The 13,516-nt window shown below is 37.2% G+C and overlaps 1 protein-coding gene across 1 annotated transcript in view; it reads right to left on the reverse strand.

Moving 5' to 3' along the window:
- The window catches only part of FCHO2 (FCH domain only 2), a 256,849-nt gene that overhangs the window by 59,771 nt on the left and 183,562 nt on the right, over positions 1-13,516 (reverse strand). Inside the window, exons 10-11 of the mRNA XM_006875274.1 lie at positions 8,489-8,561; positions 5,925-5,949 (exon numbers count right to left, since the gene is read on the reverse strand). Of these exons, the coding sequence (XP_006875336.1) occupies positions 5,925-5,949; positions 8,489-8,561 (98 nt within the window). The remainder of the gene's footprint in view (positions 1-5,924; positions 5,950-8,488; positions 8,562-13,516) is intronic.

The raw sequence follows: 13,516 nt of genomic DNA on the forward strand, positions 1-13,516 counted from the left end.
AAAGCAATGGATTTCTTGCTTCTGCCACAAATTCCCCCAGCTGTAAGCCTTCCAACCTTCTAAATATTCCTATATATGTGGTTCAGAGTTCTGGGACCATCCCCTGAGCCTGCTTGGTCGGGTATTCTGCATTGTTGTTAGCAGAGCTCTTTACTACACTTCCACTTGATCTGCCATCTTGTTTGTTCTCTCCCTTCCACCTTCTTTTAATGCTTCCTGTGTCAGTCAATATTTTACCCATGTTGTTGTTGTCATGTACCATAGAGTCGGAACCGACTCATAGCGACCCCATGCACAGCAGAACAAAACAATGTCCGATCCTGGGCCAACTTCACTACTGCTGCCACACTTGACACCATCAATGATGCCACTTGGCCAATCCATCTCGTTGGGGGTCTTCCTCTTTTTCTCTGACCCTCCATCTTACCTAGCATGACATCCTTCTCCAGCAACTGCTCCCTCCTGACAATATGTCCAAAGTATGAGAGACGAAGCTTAGCCATCCTGGTCTTCAAGGAGCACTCTGGCTGCACTTCTTCCATGGAACCCTTCAATATTGCAACCTGAGGCTTGAATTATTTTCTTCATTTCTTTCAGTTTGAAGAATAGTGAGCATATTCTTCCTTTTTTGCTTTTCTAACTCTAGGTCTTTGAAGATTTTATAATACTTTGTCTTCTTGAGCTGCCCTTTGAAATTTTCTGTTCAGCTCTTTTATTTCATAATTTCTTCCAGTCACTTAAGGTCATCTATATTCAATAGTAAGTTTTAGAATCTCGTCTGACATCCATTTTTGTCTTTTCTTTCTCTCCTGTCTTTTTAACGGCCTTTTGCTTTCCTCATGTATGGTGGCCTTGATGTCACACCATTAGCGTCTAATACATCAAATCTGTTCTTATGATGGTCTCTAAATTCAGGTTAGATATACATTAGGTCATTTTTTGGCTTTCATGAACTTGCTTTAATTTTCTTCAGCATCAGCCTAAACTAGAATATGAGCAAATGATGATCTGGTCCACAATTGGTCTCCAGCCTTATTTTGGTTGATGAACTTCATCATCTCTTCCCACAGGTATAGTCAATTTGATCCTGTGTATTCCATCTGGTGAGGTCTTGCAAGATTCTATCATGTAATCTTTAGTATCGTTTTTATAAAAAACCAAAATCATATTTTCCAACTACAGATCCTTCCTCTTTGCTCCCAACTTTTGCATTCTGATCACCAGTAAATATCAGTGCATATTGATTACATGTTTGATCATATTCAGACTGAAGTAGTTGGTAGTATGCTTCAGTTTCTATATCACTGGCTCAGTGGTTGGTGAGTAAATTTGAATAGTAGACCTATTAAGTGATATTCCGGGTAGACAGATGGATTTTATCAAAGACAGCACTGTATTTCATGATATAGCTTGAAATGCTCTTTGACAATGAGTGTGATGCTACTCCTCTTCAATTTGTCATTCCTGCCCTAGTAAACCATAGAACTGCCAGATTAAAAATGGCCAGTCTCAATCCATTTAGGCTCATGAATGGGGTGTCTTAGTGTGGCAATGTAGGATCAGCACTGGATAATGAACTGCAAGATCAGTAGTTCAATCCTACCATCTGCTCCTCAAAAATCCTTTGCAGGGTCAGTGTAAGTTGAAATCAACTCCATGGCATTTAACAATAACAAATGCCTAGGATATCAATCTTATGGGTTCCCATTTAATTTTTGACAACTTCCAATTCTAGATTCATACTTTGAACATTCCACACTGCAATTCTTAGTGGATATCTGTACCTGTTGCTTCTTTATTTTGAGTTGTGCCCCATCAGTAAATGAAGGTCCCAAAAGCTCTGCTCCATCCACATCGTTAAAGTCGACTTACTTTGAGGAGGCAGCTTTTCCCTAGTACTATTTTGAATGCCTTCCAAACTGATAGTCTCATCTTCTGTTACTATATGAGGCAAGCTTCCACTGTTATTCAGAAGGTTTTCAGTGACTAACCTTTCAAAAGTAGTCCTCCTCTCTTTCTTCCTAGTCTGTCTTAGTCTGGAAGCTCCATTGAACCCTGACCATTAATGGTGATCCTGCTGGTATTTACAATACCAACTGCATAGCTGCCAGTATTATTACAGCAACAGATAAGCTACCATACACAGTAAAACAAACTGACAGATGAGTGGTAGGGGCATATGTATAGCACTTGCAAATTATGTAAGTAGAAATATCCACTACCATATTAATATATAGGATTCATGGCACGGCGCTAAAGAATTAGCACTGGACTGCTAACCACAAGGTCAGCAGTTCAAACCCACCAGTTGCTCCTTGGAAATCCTATACAGGGTCACAATGAGTCAGAACCAACTCGATAGCTCTTAACAAAAAGAACAATACACATTGCTTACAACATTTGGTAAATTTACTCTTCCAATGACACTAAAGGGAGTTCCAGTTGATGTCTTCTTGAATTATATATATAAGAAAACAGGTTTGAACAAGAAATAAAAGCAACCTTTTAATTTTTACGGGACCCTACCAATAGATGGAGGCAGAGACAATAATGTGGAGAGATGGAGCAGCTGGGAACTCTAGACCCAGAGAGACAGAGAGAGAGAGAGAGAGAGAGAGAGAGAGCCTGTGTGTTGACAACCGAGGGGCAGGTTTTGGGGATATACCCTTTGGATGTTTGATGATGCACAGAGGGGACTGTAATCATGGCATTGAAATGATATACGATAGGATGAATGGAAAGCTAATGATCTCCTATGTAAACTATCACATAATTCACAATAAAAACTTAAAAAAAAAAAAAAAGGGGAGTATTTTAATAGATCTAAGACTAAATTGGAGTCCTGGTGTGGGTACTGTTGTTGTTTTTAGGTGCCATCAAGTCAGTACCGACTCATAGTCACCCAATGTACTACAGAATGAAACACTGCCCAGTCCTGGGCCAACCTCACAATTGTTGCCACACTTGAGCCCACTAATGCTCCCACTTTGCCAATCCATCTCGCTGGCAGTCTTCCTCTTTTTCTCTGACCCGCCACCTTACCAAACATGATATCCTTCTCCAGTGGCTGGTCCCTCCTGACAATATGTCCCAAGTAAGTATGAGAGATGAAGTTTGGCCATCTTGGCCTCCAAGGTACACTCTGGCTGTACTTCTTCTAACACAGATTTGTTGGTTCTTTTGGCAGCCCATGGCACCTTCAGTACTCTCATCCAACACCATAACTCAAATGCATCAATTTTCTATAGTCTTCCTTATTCATTATCAAGCTTTCACATGCATATAGGTTACTGAAAATACCATGGCTTGGGTCAGGCACACCCTTAGTCCTCAAAATGACTTTGCTCTTCAACACTTAAAAAAAGTCTTGTGCAGTAGATTTGCTAAATGCAATACATCATTTGTTTTCTTGACTACTGCTTCCATGAGTGTTGATAGTTGATCCAAGAAGAATGAAGTCCTTGACAACTTCAATCTTTACTCCCTTGATAAGAATGTTGTTTACTGGTCTAGTGATGAGGATTTTTTGTGTTTTTTACATTGAGATACAATCCATACTGAAGGCTGTGGTCTTTGATATTCATCAGTAAATATTTTAAGTCCTCTTCACTTTCGGCAAGCAAGGTTGTATCATCTGCATATCGCAAGTTGTTAATGAGTCTTCCTCCAATCCTGATGCCACATTTTTCTTCATATAACCCAGCTTCTGGGATTATCTGCTCAGCATACAGGTTGAGTAAGTACGGTGAAAGAATACAACCTTATCGCACACCTTTCTTAATTTTAAACCATTCAGCGTTCCCATGTTCTATTCGAACAACTACCTCTTGATCCAGGTACAGATTCCTCATGAGCACAATTAAGTGTTCCAGAATACTCATACTTCATAATGTCCATAGCTTGTCATGATCCACACAATCGAAAGCCTGTGCATAGTCAATAAAGCATAGGTAAATATCTTTCTGATGTTCTCTGCTTTCAGCCAAGATCCATCAGACATCACCAATGATAGCCTTCATTCCACTGCCCCTTCGGAATCCAGCTTGAACCTCTGGAAGTTCTCTGTCAATGTGTGCTTACAGCCATTTCTGTATTACCTTTAGTAAAACTTTACTCGCATGGGCTATCAAAGATGCTGTCCAATGATTTCCATGTTCCATTGGGTCACCTCTCTCTGGAATGGGCACGTATATGTACCTCTTCCAATCAGTCAGCCAGATGGTGTCTTCCAAATTTCTTGGCAGACATGAATGAGTACCTCCGCTTCACTTTCTTGAAAGATTTCAAATTTTATTCCATCAATTCTTGGAGCCTTGTTCTTTGCCAATTCCTTCAATGCACCTTGGACTTCTTCCTTCGGTACCATTGGTTCTTGATCATATGCTGTACCACTTGAAATGGTTGAACATCAACTATTTACTTTTGGTACAGTGACTCTGTGTATTCCTTCCATCTTCTTTTGACGCTTTCTGCATCAATCAATAATTTGCATAGAGAAACCTTCAATAGTGAAAGTTGAGGCTTGAATTTTTTTCTTCAGTTCCCCCAGCTTGATAAATGCTGAGTGTGTTCTTCCTTTCTGGTTTTCTGATTCCAGATCTTTGCACATTTTGTTGTAATATTTGACTTTATCTTCTCGAGCTGGTATTTGAAATTTTCTGTTCATCTCTTGTACTTCCTCATTTCTTCCATTTGCTTTAGACAGCAAATGCTGAACAGCAAGTTTCAGTGTCTCTTTTGACATCCATTTTGATCTTTTCCTTCTTTCTTGTCTTCTGAATGACTTTTTGCTTTCTTCCTGTATGATGTTCTTGATGTCATCCCACAACTCTTCTGGTCTTCAGTCTTTAGTATTTAATGTATCAAATCTGTTCTTCAGATGATCTCTATATTCAGGTGGGATATATTCAAGGTCATATTTTGGTTGCCATGGACTTGTTTTCATTTTTCAGCTTCAGTTTGAATTTCATTATGAGCAATTGATGGTCTCTTCCACAATCTGTCCCTGGCCTTCTTTTGTCTGATGATGTAGAGCTTTTCCATCGTTTCTTTCCACAGATGTAGTCAATTTGATTTCTGTGTATTCCATCTGGTGAGGTCATCTCTTATGCTGTCTAAAGAAGGTACTTGAAATGAACAAATCACTGATTTTGCAGAATTCTATCTTGCTATCTCCAGCATCATTTCTATTACCAAGGCCATATTTTCCAACTACTGATCCTTCCTCTTTGCTCCCAAGCTTTTCATGCCAATCACCAGTAATGATCAATACATCTTGATTGCATGTTTGATCAATTTCAGATTGAAGAAGTTGGTAGAATTCTTTTATTTCATCCTCATTGGCTTTTGTGGTTGGTACATAAATTCAAATAGTGTCATTAACTGGTCTTCTCTGTAGGCACATGTATATTGTCCTATCACAGACAGAATTGTACCTCATGACTGATCTAGATATGTGCTTTTTTACAATGAATGCAACAGCATTCCTCTTCAATGTGTCATTCCCAGCATAGAAAACCATGTGGTTGTCAGATTCAAAATGGGTTAACGCACTGGACTGCAAAGTTTCTGAACCTCAAGGTCGGCAGTTAAAAGCTCACCAGCTGTTCGTCAGAAACTCAATACAGGGTCACCATGGGTTGGGACTGACTCGACAGGACTTAACAACAAGAACAAGACTAAATTAGTAAAAACACTGCTTTTTAGAATGTAGTAAGCAAATTTTATATTTGGCATTTTTCCAAGAAAAAGCAAAATGATATACCACCACTCCAATTTCAAATGTAAAACATCTACTTTTCAAAGGCAGTTAGAAAAACATTCTATTCCATAGGAAAGTATCTGGCAATGTAATCTAAAATGCATCTATAAAAGAATCTTAATAAGAAATTTACAATAACATGGATATGGTTAGGTCTACTTACAAGCGAATCTGCATCGGGACATTCCCTATTAAACAAAATATAAATATGCAACAATTAGAACACTGTACGAAATATACTTATTTCTTATTAAACTTCACTTTCTTATTAAACGCTACAAAGATATTTAGATAAACTGAAATACGAAGATTAAAAGTCACCAAATTATTTAAATATTCATAAAAAGTTTCCCATATCCATATAATTCATGACAAAATAAAATATAAACAACTTTTAGGTATTTTGAAATTACTTTCACAAGTACTTCTTTTCTACAAATACACAAGTATGTTAGCTTGACATCATGAAAGCTTTCAATCCAAGGAGAAAGAGGGAAAGAGCTTTAATGGGTACAAAGCTTCTGTTTGGTTTGATGATAAAGCTTTGGGAATAGATAGCAGTGTTCATAGTGCAATTCTGTGAATGTAATTAATGCTACTGAGTTACAATGGGTAAAATGGCAAAATTTATGTTACATTTTACTAAAATAAAGGTTTTAAAAGAACACAGCCCTCGGGGCCTGTCCTCCAACATTTTCTAAGCTTGGTCAAGGGGGTCAGTGCCCAATACAGCTGATGAATGTTGACTGCATATTGAAAAATGATTGTTGTTGTTGTTAGCTGCCTTGGAGTTGGCCCCTGACTCAACCCTCGACTCATGGTGACTCCATGAACAATGAAATTGGAGTGTTCTAATCAAGTAAGAGTTTTTTTTGCTTTTTGTTATAATTGTTGTAAAAATCATACAGTTTCATTGGCTGATTTTCAAAAGTAGATCACAAGTTGGTAATATTTTGCATATATTAGATCAAATAAAATATCTTTTTAATATTTAAAACATATACAGAATGAAATCAGATCCCAATCCCTTCAGGTAAGTTGTTGTTGTTGGTATGTGCCGTGGAGTCTGTTCTGACTCATAGTGACCCTGTACATCTTTACGGGAGCAGAACGCCTCATCTTTCTTCCGCGGAACAGCTGGTAGTTTCGAACTGCTGACCTTGCAGTTTGCAGCCCAATTTGTAACCACTACGCTACCAGAGCTCCTTAAATAGTCCCCTCTTAAAAAGCTCAAGAAAAACATTTACAGAAGAGATGTTAACAATAGACAGTCACTTTATGAATGTTCTTCATTTGTTAACAAAATGTCCCTCAAAAGGAGTAAGAGACATACATTGAGAATGGGAAAAACTGAAGAAACTCAGATGATAGAAACTAGGTAGGAGGTGAGGCCATACCTTCCATGTGTCAGTTTGTCTTGTTGTGGTAAATTGTGTGTTGCTATGATGCTGGAGCAACACCATCATTATTTCAAATCGCAGCAGACTCATGAAGGGTGCACAGTTTTCAGTGAAACTTACAGACTAAGACAGACTAGGAATAAAGGCCTGGTGATCTATGTCTGAAAATTAGACAATGAAAACTCTTTGGATCACAACAGAATACTGTCCAATAGAGCGCTGGACGATTAGACTCCGAGCTTGGTAGGCAATCAAAATACAGCGGGCATAACCATGGTCTAGAGCATACCACCAATCATGACGAGAGCGCAGAATCAGGAAAGGTTTCATTCTGTTGTACATGGGCTCACCATTAGTTAGAGCCAACTTGAACAAGACACAGGTTGAAGGGTATGTGAAGAGGAGTGGCATATAGATATATGTATATATTCTACAATATATAAGAGTCTAAAAGAGGATATTTTTACATGGGTAGCCAGCCACAGGGAGGAAGCAGGTCAATTATCGTTGCAATCATTGTTTGACTGCAATCACTGAGTTGAAACAAAGTGTATGATTTGTTGAATGCAAAACTGATTGTCTTGTCTGTAAACACTCATTCAATTCACATTAAAAAGTTGAAATAAATAAAAAAACAATTAAGTAGAAAATATAAAGGCTCATCAAAATATTAAATCTCATGAGAGTTTTAACTAATTATGCTAGAGAATGGAGATTTATAATTAATCTATAGCCAAGTTATATTCAATAAATCATCTAAGACTTACTAGTATCTCCTCAATCTGAACAAGTTGTACAAAGAAAGATTCCTTTAATTTTAATCTGTCTCTGATTAATCATAGTTCAATGAGTCTCAATCCACTGTGCCTTTTACGAATCACATGGGCTACTTATAAAAATATAAACTATGCTGGGGTCTTACTCACAGAGAATTTGACTTAATTGTTCTGAGGAAGGGCCTGGATATAAGTGTATTTAATTTCCCTTTATTTTAGTCTTAGTATGTAGCCAAAATGGAAAACTCTGCTTTGCTAATAAAAGTTCAATTTCTTATTGCTAGTTATATATTCTTTGCATATTAATCTCTGATTTTTTAAAAAGAAGATAAATCAGATGTATAAAAAACGATCTTCACTACAAACAGTACTACAGGTTAGGGCTTTTGATCTCCCTCATTCAACATTTTCCATGTATGCATTCATACACCACTGTGTATCTACAGGTTTAAAGCTATCTAGAAAAATTTCCACCAAATTTTGAGCACTGGTTTTCTCTTAGGCATCACTAGAATCTTGAAAATGATCTTAACAATATTTAATATACTTACACAGATTCTGCATCCTTTTCCTTTTTAATTATTCCTGGCAAGGCAAAAGTCTTTCGTTTCCTTGGTTTTATACCTTTTTAAAAAAAAGTGTATATTGTTAGAAAAACATCAACCTTTCATGATAAATATATTAAGTTATTAAATATATCTTATATTTTGAGAGGTAATTTGCTGGTAACTATTGGAGCTAAATTTGAAACGGGGGGAAAAAGTTATCAACTACTATATTAAACCAAAGACACAATAAGTTTTGATTTTTTTAATGTAACTATAATATACTATATTATTCATCTAAAAGTTATAAAACATGCAACTGTGTATCACTCAAATTCTCTTTTATTCTCCTAAATCTTCCCTAAGTCATCTCAGACAAAATAAGTAGAACAAATATTTTGAATCTTTAATGAAAGCATAGAATTCGTTGTATTAGATTTTGTTATAAATGTAGGTCAAATCATGTTCCCAGTCTTAAGGGTAATAAATATGTTGTTTTATAAAAAAGATGTATAGGCAGATCCAATTAGCAGTGCAACATGGAAAGTCTGTAACGTGGCATTCTTGTGTATGTTCTTTCTAATATATGGAATGTTATAAATACATCACCTTAGCTGAGGAGCAAATATCATTTTTGTTTTTCCTAACATGGAGTTCTTCATCCTCATGTTATATGACAAATTATTTTTAAAAGGTCAGTCATGGTATTAACTGTTAATGGAAATCATCATGGAAAACTTAGCTGCTGATTGTCGTAATACTTGAGTAGCTAGAGACTTTAGGCCACACTGAGGCTAACCCCCTCATTTTGTAGGTGAAGGGACTAATGGGCCTTTTTTCTTTTTCCCCTTTGATTCTCTATCATGAGTTTGATTCTCATCAGTGCCCCTCATGCTTAGCCACCAGCTGTCTGTCAGTGGAGACTTGAACGTTGCTATTATGCTACTGGACTGAGAACCACAAGGTTGGTAGTTTAAACCCACCTGCTTCACAGAAACCCTACACAGGGTCGTTATGAGTCGGAACTGACTCAATGGCACTTAACAGGTTTCAGCAGAGCTTGTAGACTAAAATGAATTAACAAAGGCCTGGTGATCTACTTCAGAAAACCATGCAATGAAAACCTGATGGGTCGGAGGAGGCGGGGCTTGATGGCGGCTAGGGTGGAGGCACAGTGAAGTTCACCATCAGCCATACCACAGAATACCAGGCAAAGCAGATCCAGGGCAGAGCTCCAAAACTTGGAAGCACATAGCTAGGAATATTTTAAAACTTCGAAGGCTTATAGTTACTGGAACTTGCTGAAGTAAGAAATTGCGTACTTTTGAATCTGCCAGACTCGGAGGCCTGGAAGTAACATCTTGGGCAAGACCAAATGGCAAGACCAAGCAGAGGAGCACAAACACCACAGAATAACGCCTCGGAAGCCTTGGAGCAAAGGTGGACAGCATACTTTGTCAGTTTTGCTTTGTTTTGATTTTCTTTTTTGGTATCTGGCCATTGGCCCTCCTCCACTGTTTGCACACCTTCATTCTGGTGACTGGAGGGGGTAACTGAGCGAGTGAACACCCCCCACCCTCACCACTGCTGAGTTCTTCTGCCACAGACACGCACAGATACTCAGCCCAGGAGCAGGCCCTGAATGGTTTTTTTTTTTTTTTTTTTTTTAATACGGGAAAGGCCAGGATGGGCTATAGAGAGGGAACAAGGGCTTTCTTTAAAAAATAAAAAACAGGCCGAAAATTAAATAAAAGCATGAGGTATAGCATAACAACTAACACTGGCATCTGGAACTCTCTCAGGCAACTTTGAAAGGAAGAAGCAGATGAGAGTACATTAAAGACATACTCATATCAGGCTACAGTATTTCTCTTCCTCCACTCCCTTTTCTGTGATTATCATAGACGGCAGTATTCAGTCTAGTTTTGTCTTGTTGTCGTTGTTTGGGTTTGTTTGTTTGTCTTTTGCTGGTGCTGTTTTCATCTTTTATGCTCCCCCTTCTACCTTTGGGGGACTCTTTCTCTACCTATATTGACCAAGAAGAGTCAGCAACTACTGCCATATAATCAAGCTACAATCACTCTATAAAACACCAAAACCCAGGCAAGAACCAATACCAACTGCCATATACCAGGGAGGCAGACAACACCTGTGAAAGTTACTCTGAGTTAAGCAATAATAAGAGTGAAAAGGGAAAACCACATCCTGATCACATCTACCTGGAAGAAATCAGAAAGCATAAAAAACAACAAAACACATAATTAAGGCAACAGATAAACACTAAACATATCCAAGTAGCAAAAGCAGATGACCATATCAGCACATGTCCAGAAACAAGATCAAAATGTCTGAGACAAATGAGCTACAGGTAGAATGTACTACATTCTGGAAAGAGGGCAGGCATTGGAAATGCCTGAGAAGGAATTCAGAAAAATGATTATAAAATGTTTCAAAACACTTTACAATGGAGTTGAGAAAAATAAAGAAGTCAGGAAAGCGCAACAGGAACAATCAAATAAGATAGATACAGCATTGGAAACAATTCAAAACTTAAAGAAAGAGGTCCAAACCATCAATAATAAAATATCAGAAATAGACAATACTCTGAAAGGGCAAAGGAGTAGAATAGAAGAGATGGACGGCAGAACCAATGAGCTGGAAGACAAATTTCTCAATACCACTAAAATAGAAGAGCAAACAGAAAAAAAGGATTAAAAAAATCTGAAATAGGTCTAAGATTCATGTTGGACAACATGAAGAGGAATAACTTAAGAATTATCGGCATTCCAGAACAAGAAGAATCACACAAGTCCACAGAGGAAATAGTTGAGGAACTGGTGGAAGAAAATTTCTCTAACTTCCCGAAAAGTGAAAGGATAAGCATTCAAGAAGTCAACAAACCCCAAGAACAACAGACCCCAAAAGAAAATCACTGAGATATACCATAATCAAGCTTTCCAAAATCAAAAATAAGGAGACACTCCTGAAAGCTGCCAGGGAAAACAGAAATGTTACATACAAAGGCAAGCAAGTCAGACTAAATTCGGATCCCTCAGCAGAAACCATGCAAGCAAAAAGGCAATGGGGAGACATATATAAAAATCTGAAAGAAAAAAATTGCCAACCAAGAATCCTTTATCCAGCAAAGCTATCAATCAAATATGACGGTGTAATCAAAACATTCCAGGATAAACAGAAGCTAAGGGATTTTCCCAAAGCCAACCCTGTGCTACAAAACATCCTAGAGGGAGTTCTGTAGACTAAGAACCATCAGGAATAGACAACAACCAGAGACTGACGTATGTGGCAACACCTCCCAGAATTAAATCAACAGAAGGAAGAGTCAAGAACAGAACAAAACTGTAAGAACAAACTCAAGAGAATCTGGGAGGTCTGTCTATGATCAAAACAATTACAATGTAAAACAAGGTAAACATGTAGGTACAGAGATCCAGATGGTGAGAAGGTCAGGTAGATTACAGGATAAAATAGTCTGTACTAAATGGAGATAAACGTTTTTGAACTATAAGGCAACCTCAAAAAAAATTACCAATTCACAACTATCAAGATAATGACAATCCAAGAAGAACATGGAAACATTAAAACTATGAGGAAATGCACAAGAAAGAACACAAAAAGCATGAACTCAACAAAGGAAGACACACAGAAGAACACAACACCACCATAAAAAAACAAACATAATGGTAGGAATTAATCCATACCGATCAATAATTACACTGAATGTAAACAGATTAAATGCACCTGTTAAGAGACAGAGAATGGTAGAATGGATAAGAAAACAAAATCCTTCAACATGCTGTGTGCAAAAGACACATCTCACACACAGAGACAAAAACAGATTAAAAGACAAATATGGAAAAAAAAACCCAAGCTATTTGCAATAAAAAACGAATAGGAGTGGCAATATTAATCTCTGATAAAATAAACTTTAAGGTGACAATCAGCGTAATAGATACAGATGTATATTATCTCATGATTAAAGGAACAATTGAACAAGATGACATAACCATAATAAATATCTATGCTCCCAATGAAAGAGCTCCAAAATATATAAAGCAAACTTTAATAGATTTGAAGAAAGAAATAGTTGAAGCTACAATAATAGTGGGTGATTATAATACACGGCTTTCAAAAATGGACAGAATAACCAGAAAGAAACTTGACAAAGACACAGAAGAACTAAACAACACAATCAGTCAAACAGACCTCATAGATGTGTACTTAGCATTCAACCCAACAAATGCACAATACGCATTCTTTTCCAGTGCACATGAAACATTCTCCAGAATAGACCATGTGTTAGACCACACAACAAATCTCCATAAATGTACAAATATCAAACGACTACAAAGCATCTTCTCAGACTACAATGCTATCAAATAAGAAATCAACAATAGGAAATCAAGGAAATAAAGTCAAATACATGGAAACTGAATAACACCTTGCTGAAAAAGCGACTGGGTAGTAGAAGAAATTAAATGTGAATTCACAAAGTTCCTAGAAACGATTGAGAATGAAAACACAACATACCAAAATCTTTGGGACACAGCAAAAGCAGGGCCGAGAGGACAATTTATTGTAATAAACACACACACATCCAAAAAGAAGGAAGAACCAAAATTAACACGCTAACACAATATCTACAACAATTTGAAACAGACCACCAGAGGGAACCCACAGACACCAAAAGAAAAGAAATAACAAAGATTAGAGCAGAAATAAATGAGATATAAAACAGAAAAAAAAAAATAGAAAGAATCAACAGGACAAGAAACGGGTTCGTTGAAAAGATTAACAAAATTGACAGACCATTTCCAAACACAAATAATACACATTAGAAACGACATGGGCGATGTCACAATGGAACCAAAGGAAATCAAAAGGATAATAACAAAAATATTATGAAGAGTTGTACTCCAACAAATTTGAAAACTTAGAAGAGATGGATACATTTTTAGATAAACACGACCTATCTAAACTTACACACAGTGAAGTAGAAAACCCGAACAGACC

The sequence above is a fragment of the Chrysochloris asiatica genome, unplaced genomic scaffold (genome assembly GCF_000296735.1).
Source record: "Chrysochloris asiatica unplaced genomic scaffold, ChrAsi1.0 scaffold00316, whole genome shotgun sequence".
Lineage (NCBI taxonomy): Eukaryota > Metazoa > Chordata > Mammalia > Afrosoricida > Chrysochloridae > Chrysochloris > Chrysochloris asiatica.